Here is an 8,291-nt window from a genome sequence, read left to right as displayed (position 1 = left end):
ATCAACTAGAAGGTAAATTAGTGGACCAACTAAATAGAAAAATATGTTAAATTTACCTGCAGAAGGAGTTGCTCTTATTACTTCTACACCAACAGGAAGATCCAGAGGTTGGCTATACACGAGTCTGGAGCTCAGAATGAGTTTACTAGCAGTCTGAAGATTAGCAATTGATGAAGATCGTGGAATGGGACTCATGCCAGGTGATATATCCGGAGAAGAATCCAGAGTCTTCTGCTCAGGTACACTAAGCTTATTCTCTGAAGAAGCAGCTTCAGTTGGTTTTGCTATACAAAAAAAAAAAATAAAAATCACACAACAAGGTTTTTTTTAGCAGTGCCTAAGTTACACAGAAAATAATTATGCGATGTGTGCAGGCGTTAGTTTTACTGCATGCTGTGACTATTCATTTTAAGATACCCATAATATTCTGAAATACTGATAGTTTAAAATAAAGAATCTGGTGCTTAAGTACATTACTCTATCAACAAATGTTTATATTGCTGTTGGTATAGAACACAACCAATGTTTGTAAGGAATCTTACTGCTTTTATTGCATTGATAATCCAAAGATTCCTGGCTTTGAGGCTTCGGCTTGACAAAGGTGATAGAATGTGTTTTAAAATAAACCACCAAGCTTTAAGTTTTATTTAAAATAATATGAAAGCAATGTCTGTCTCTAAGAAGATTACAGACACTCACTCACCTAAACAGGCTTGCACAGATTTGAGATGAAGATGCCACATCTGAAGAACAGAGCAGCCATCACTATCTTTTTCAATTACTACTAGGTAGAACTTTTCTGAGAAAGGTGGTGGACGATACCCTGTAATTTAAACATATTATCACTGTTATGAAATTTATGTGCAACATAATTTTCAATTACAGAAGACTCTCTTAAAAATTATTGATGCTAAAAAAACCCCTGTTTTCTTCTTTGAAAGAAACTGCTTGCTTATAAAACAAAATATTCAAACAGCACCATTAATAACATTTTTTAATTAACATTTTGTCTCCTCATGGCTACAGAAGAATTACAAAAATGAAGAGATAGGCTGGCTTACAGACAACCTGAGTATTAGTGGCAAATCTAGTTTATTAGATCTATTTCCCTTCCCGGACAGTTTGAATTATTTTGCCAAATTGTAAAGGCTCTATCCCACCTGCCTGCTTTCTTCCTTTTCAAGTTTTAAGTCTAATACCTAATTCCCAGCTACTTTCTACTGTATTAACATGGAGGTCTGATATATTTACCTTATCACCTGGAACTACTCGTTGATGCAGAAAACACACTTCTATTTTGTACACATTTTTGTGTATAATATATGGCATTTTTAAAAATCAGCTCTGTGATATAAGTTAAAATCTTTCACTCTAAGCAAATTAGAATGCCTTTATTTAATAAGCAACAATTTGTATGGGCAACATGAAACAGCCACTTTACAGGATTCTACAGATTCTCATTAAAAAGGAAACTAGCACATGCTATCTAGATTTTAGTATTTTTTAGAAACATTTTTGGTACCTACTTCATCCATAGTAGTTACTTTAATGCTATACCTTGTGACGGCTGGAAAAATATCTCCGTTTCCTTCCCTTCCACGTCTTCCTTATGCGGTTTGTATCCCAAAATGAAGTCTTCTTGAAAGACATGAAGCAGTTGTGTGTTTGAGCCGCACTGAAACGTTAAGCAATAGTTAGGCTTCCAGAACAGTAGAGCAAATTTTTGTACTAATGCAATTATTTCTTTTGTGCGATCTAGCCACCAATGAAAATCGCTTTCTTTTATAATGTTGAAAATTATTTAATGCATCGGAAAAACCAAACATTTTCCTCTTACATTAAGAAGAGCATATTCTAGAACCTATTGCTCATATATTCAAATAACCCCCTGAGATCTACCATGTTAGACAAATCCTGTAATAACATTTTCGCTGCAGTTATTGACAGATGAATTATTATCTGATTGGCTTTTATTACTTTAGGTGTTGAATAAATGACAGTGGCAAAAATTCTTAAGACTTTTATCCCTCTTGAGTGGGAAGATGTGTCTGCAGTGAACTGCTTGGGAAATCTAGAAAAGGGAATCAATTGCAGATTTTTCATCTCTGGGATATCTAAACAGCTGTCCTTCCAGACAGCAACAGATATCTTTGTACCTCCACCTCTCTACAAAGGAGGCTGCTGGCAGTGAAATCCTTTCCTGCAGGCAGGGAAATATATGTCCCCCAAAGACAGCGATGGCAAAGTTTTCATGTTGCAAAACACCCTCGTTTCCCAGAGAAACAAGAGTACTCATCTATAAAAATTCTAGAAAAAATGTTTTGTAATCCAAACTTAAAATTGAAGATCCTATGTGATTAGTACTTAAAAGACATAGAAATTTATTGGTAAATAGAGAAATACTTCTTTATATATGTCAAAAACATCCAGATGTCTAATTAACACTGTTTTCACAGGCTGCTTCCTAACAGAAAACAGCACTGGAACATGTATAAGAACAAGGTATAATAATACCACCTCCTCATTGTTTGAAATGTATAGCTGTATTAATTACAGATAAAAATTTGTCTGACAAGACAGACAAAAAAATTGAAGTCATACACGGCTATGATTCCTACATTTCAGAATAGTTAGGTCTAGTTTTTAGGTTTGGAATTTTTTTTAATGTTGTTCACCTTTTTGTTTGTTTGGGTGTGGAGGGAATTGTTATTTTTTTCTTTAGATTATGATGGGTTTATAAACCAGTCTTTCATTAAGTTTTGTTTTCATCAAGATTTATGCTTAGAAAATACTGTTACGCTCTAACAATGGTCTTTGAGCTCCTAGCAGCTAAAAGCTGTCTCACTAAAACATTCAAGGTTTCTCAAAATTCACAAAAATTCAATGCAATCTTTATCACCATAGAGAAATGTCATGTCTTTTACCTCTTTTTAACAGATCAGGTTAATTAACAGACAAAGCTATTAAACATCTTTATGTGATACCCTTAAAGAGTTAACTTTATTTACTTTGTTAGTTATTGCATCGAGTTCAATAATGCATCCTGGTCGAGCAGTAGATTGTTGGCTCACAATGTTAAACACTTCCCCAATAAGTTTCTGAAACAGAGCAAAATGAGAAGAGTTATTATATTTCTCCTTCAGACAGAAGGAAATTGCAGCCATTTACAATAAACTGATGCTTTAATTTTCTTTGTTAGCATAAACTGTAACAGACTTTTTCCTGTTAGCATTTTGGCACTTACAGATACTGTGTTTATCAAGACATTTGCACTGTTGTGAGTGTGCAGCTATTCATGGGGATAGCCCACCAGTTTTTATGGAAACTAAATGTTTATTTAAAGATTTATCCTTTCATAACACAACTTAGTATCTGTGTCATGACAAACTTGATTCTAGTGCTTCAGTTTTGTTTAAAGCTTCAGGTTTTGTCACAACGTGTAAAAAACAAACCAGTAGAGCTGATACATAAACTGAAGGCTCTGTTGATTTTTGCTGTGATGTTCACAATCACTGCTCCTAGAAGAGATTCCTCAGACTGATCCGAATATTGACAGTCTGTTTTGCAGGATAGCATATAACAGAAAAATGAGGGGGAAAAAAAAAAAAAAAAAAAAAAAAAAGGAAAGATATGCTGCTTTATACAGTAACAGTGCAAGATCAGGGTTTGCTTTGCTTAGTCACAGAAATGAAAATGAAGAAGGATGAAAAAATTGCTTATTACAGAAGAAATAAGAGCTACTATTACCCTCATCAATAATCTGATGATTCGATTCCTTCCTACCATCTCTGCCCTTCTTTACATATAGATGTAACTTAGGTGGATACACCCAAGTTGCTCTTTTGTCTTCATCTTTCCACTTACCCTTGACTCCCCTCTTTTGAGAAGACTAAGAAATCCTATTTTTCCCTTCCCCACCTGGGGAAATTTTGTTTCTGTCCAGCCACTTTTAGTAGTAATAGCTGCACTTCTGTATGCTAATGTTTACAGACAGCTGGAGAACAACGTACTTATGCAAGGTGTAAGATCCTATACACAGAACGGCACAACAGTTATACAGAATTAATTGAAGACAAACCACTGGAGGAAAAAAAAAGTTACCTTAATTAGTTTTATTTCAATACTTTCAAACCACTGCTACATAAAACTTACAGATGATTCAGGGTCAGATAATTCATCTAGGAGTTTTCGTGCATCTACAACGGCTTGATAGAGTCTCAGATTTTTGCCATCAGATGCAACAAAGCAAGCACTAGCAGAGTTGCAGTATGTACCTAATAGAAAACACAAAAATTTCATCATTAAAGAAAAAAAAAAAAGGTAGTCAAATGGCCTCAGGTAGTTTATTACAATCCACTACATCTGAATGTGTTTCCAGTATTATTTTCATAAAGGACTGAAGCAAAAAACTTAAGCAATTGTGTGCATTAAACCACTATTATCTGAACTTTGAAGTATCTCCCTTTCTGCTCATTTATGCAACTGAAACCCCTCACAAAAGTTGAATAATCTAAGCAGAATTTATCTAAGTTTACAAACTTTGTTCACACACGCAAAAACCAGTATGTAGGACACCTAAGGGAACGCTGCCATTCCTTAAAATGGTTTTCTTCACTGTCACCTCTACGGAGGTGCTTGGAAGTGCTAAGTCCAGCCTCCCTAGGTTGTCAGAGATGATTTAGAGTAGGATTCTAAGGTAAACTCTTCAGCACAGCTGAAGGAGCTATAGCTTTTTTTCCTTGTTTACTGTCTCTAGTCTCTTTAGATAAAATTAACCTCTATGATTATTCCCTTCTACCCTCCAGTTAAAAGTGCAGATATAAAAGCAAAGGGAGAAATATATCTGCAGTAGTGAATTATATATGAAAAAAATGTTACTGCCTTTATTTCCTTCTCTACAGTATATAGAACAGGCTTGACACAAGTTTTTCTATCCTGATATACACTTTCCTCTTACATTATGATTGTGGAAGCTATTTATTTGTGTTTAGAAGACTGGAATTCAGACAGCACAGAAAGTTACTCTGTGAGCAGAGAAAATGGATTTATTTTTATTTTAAATCAAAGATATGTTATACATTTATTAAGCTTATTTAGGATTTTGGAGGTTGTACAACATCTTTGACACCCATTTAATCTTTGTGAAGGTCAGGTTGGCCTCAGCATAATAAAATAACCCAGCATTATTAGTATAAAATTTAATGTTACATCCACAGCACAAATGGCATTTTTAGTACTGTATACAAATATGACATCTAGTACAAGAGCATCTTTATGATAATTTAAAAATAAGTATCTGAGTGGCTGAATAGAGTAACATTTGTAGAGACAATTTTCCTATCTGCAGTAGAAAGCCCAAAAATTAAATACAAAAACTGAAGAATTGTCCTAGGGCATTACACATCAGATGTTGTACTGCCTGAGCTCTGAAAAAGTATTGTTTGCAGTTCTGTAAAGTTAATGTAGTCTGTTTTTTCTAAACTATTCTGTCTTCTAATGGGGTGTTTGTAAACCACTGATGGTCTAAAGAATTTCAGTATTGTTTCAAGATCTTCTAAGCAGAGTTCTTAGCCAGCACATTAAAAGATTTTGATACTGTAAATTTTGGCTGAAAAATCTTTCTTAATAATTCAGATGTTCAAGTGGTCTAAATACTACAGTGGTTCAACCCACTGCCTCCTCCAGCTGTATGTGGCCAACAACCCAGCTGCCCAAGTCACCAGAACATCTGCATTATTAACACCATGTCAATGCTGAGAACACTCAGCGAAGCTGCCTAAAGCACTGAGGAAAGGGATCGTCTTGCTCTCTGTGAGTGTGACGATTGTTTACTCGCACAAAGAAGTTTCTGAACATCAGCTGATCTACAGTAACAGACACACTCAAACCAGATTAAATGCTTAGCCTCAAAAGAAAGAAAAATGCTTAATTTCCATAACACGAGGAAATTACTGAAAAGTTAATGTGAATATATTCCAAATACAATAACAATTTATTTAAAAAAATTAATTCTACGACTCACAATGTCAACTCTATATGGAAGCATGCTAAGTATACTCACCAAGGCAATAGCTGGGAATAAGTGTTGGAAGCCAGGCTACGTTAGAGAAAGCAGAGGTGTGAAGAGAGTTAATTCGAGCCAACTCTGATACTCCTCCCGTGTATGATAAAGGTCCTATAGGGTCTACACGCCACAGAATCAGCTCACTATAGATTGCGTTTGGGTCGTGGAATGTACGGGTTGCTGCATTTTTAAGTTGCTGCCTAGAAGAACCTTTCACATGTTTAATTGGATCCATTATTCTGTTTATCCTGTCAGAGTCCCAGGAAGTGTCTGATTCAGGAGTTAACAGAGCATTATGATGAGAAGAGGTTAGCAGCAGTGGCAAAACAGAATGGCAAGCTAGATCATTGAGATGAAAACGGTGACCGCAGTACCTAAATTTATGTGATACAGTTAGCACAGTAGTGAAAGCTGATTTATCAGCAAAAGTAACTGCCCACTGATTTAGAGAGCCATCTATATGTTTGGAAATCATCATTACTACGGGAGAAATTATATTCACATTTGCACTGTCCTGAGCAAAGCTTGGTCCTTTATTTGCTAGAGTATTATCTGGAAAGTCCATTGTCTTCTGATGTACAGCATTGCTATTATCTTTTACAAAGATAGGGCAAGCATACATCATAATATTTTTGCTGAGGGAACTAGCATCTCCTGATGGAAATGCAACAGGAATCCTAGAAGAAAATGAAACCTGAAAAAAAAAAAAAAAGTAAAATTAGAACATAATAACCCAGCTTAAGTCTGAATAAATGTTAGCTGTTTCACAAAATACTTAAAATTAAACTCATATTGATGTTCAGATATAAAAGAAAGGACTAATGATTGTTGATTAAGATCATAAATTATAATTCCAAATATGCAATACCTGAACTTGTCGAAAGATGCCTGGAGTGTATTCATCTAAATATTTCACGTGCCACACCAGAAAGGTACCATCAACAGGATGGATAGTAAAGAGCATATCTGGATTTCTGTTCCATTCCGTTAGGAGCAACTCAATTTTCCGATCTAATAAAACTGTTGGAAGAGGCATGCGTGGGCCTGTTAGTAGAGATGTTTTGGGGCTTCCCTCTCTTTCTCCATCTTCATGTTCTGAAGAGCCTGTACCGGTTCCTGTCTCTGATTCTCTATCTATAGACAAGTCTGCAACAGAAAAGAAACGTGCCATTTTATCCGTAGCGAAGATTTCCCTATCAGCTTCTATTCAAAACGACACAATATTTTTTAATCTGCTAATAGTACTGATAAGAACATTCATGCTCATTGAGGGTACAAAAATATGAGGCCCTGGCCTTTGACTATTGCTTCTAACTATACAAGTAATAATAAATATAACCATAAAAGTTCAGATACTTAAGAGTCAGGCCCTGCTTAAGATTATTCTGGTCGACTATATAAACTCACACATTTTATATGAATGCTGCTTTCAAATTAATGTAGGGGTTTTTTTGTATTTACAAGGTAATAATGAAATTTATGGTATGTGATCACTGATAAGCAGTTGAGATCTTTGGGTGATCGAATGTTTTAAGATGTAAATCTTGCCACTACTGGAAACAGTGCAGTTGCATTAAAATGGATCTATGTCCAACCCTTCTTAAAGCTTGCCATAAACTGGTATGTCATTGCTGTCAATCAGACTGTAAGGTAAATAGAGAGCAGGTCTTAGTCATAATTTCATAGCTCAGTGGAATATATCCAAAATGGAAATGAAAGACAAAAACTACCTTTCTTTTTCACTGTATCACTACTGTCTTCCAACACAGTACATAATTGAATTTTTCATGCCTACAATTACAGCAGCCAAAATTTCAGCTGTAAACGTCTATTTATTTTAGATTAGTGATAAAATGTTAGCACTTATAATTCTTGTGCTAAATAATTCCATTAATTATTGCATTAATGTGCTTCAAAATAATTCTTGTGCTACATATCTCAATATTACTAACCATGATCTAATTTCATATGTAAACCTCTTTCTTTTTCTTCCATTTCTTCTTCCTCTTCAACCTCAACATCAAAATCTTGCTCTAGTTGCTGTTCAGAAATTTTTCTGAGATGCTGCATAAATACTTCAATAGAGGATGTAAAATTAAATTCTTTATTATTCAACCAGTGAACAACGAAGCCTCCATTTCCTTCATCTACATTAAAAGCTGTTCCAGCCAAGACTGATGGAATATCTGTGGATATTTTTAAACAAATAAAAAAGCTATATATTAAA

The 8,291-nt window shown here is 34.8% G+C and overlaps 1 protein-coding gene across 6 annotated transcripts in view; it reads right to left on the bottom strand.

Annotated features, from left to right (window-relative positions):
- DMXL2 (Dmx like 2) overlaps nt 1–8,291 on the bottom strand; it is a 45,447-nt gene that overhangs the window by 27,951 nt on the left and 9,205 nt on the right. For all 6 annotated transcript variants that reach the window (XM_026856230.1, XM_026856231.1, XM_026856232.1 and 3 more), the window contains 8 exons: nt 8,017–8,250; nt 6,933–7,210; nt 6,062–6,758; nt 4,153–4,274; nt 3,009–3,098; nt 1,558–1,675; nt 704–823; nt 57–284 (listed from right to left, as the gene is read on the bottom strand). In XM_026856230.1, coding sequence (XP_026712031.1) covers nt 57–284; nt 704–823; nt 1,558–1,675; nt 3,009–3,098; nt 4,153–4,274; nt 6,062–6,758; nt 6,933–7,210; nt 8,017–8,250 — 1,887 coding nt within the window. The remainder of the gene's footprint in view (nt 1–56; nt 285–703; nt 824–1,557; nt 1,676–3,008; nt 3,099–4,152; nt 4,275–6,061; nt 6,759–6,932; nt 7,211–8,016; nt 8,251–8,291) is intronic.

Source organism: Athene cunicularia (genome assembly GCF_003259725.1).
Source record: "Athene cunicularia isolate RWA chromosome 10 unlocalized genomic scaffold, athCun1 chr10_part1, whole genome shotgun sequence".
Classification (NCBI taxonomy): domain Eukaryota; kingdom Metazoa; phylum Chordata; class Aves; order Strigiformes; family Strigidae; genus Athene; species Athene cunicularia.
The sequence above is the reverse complement of the archived record's forward strand: the minus strand, read 5'-3'. Positions and strand labels throughout refer to the sequence as shown.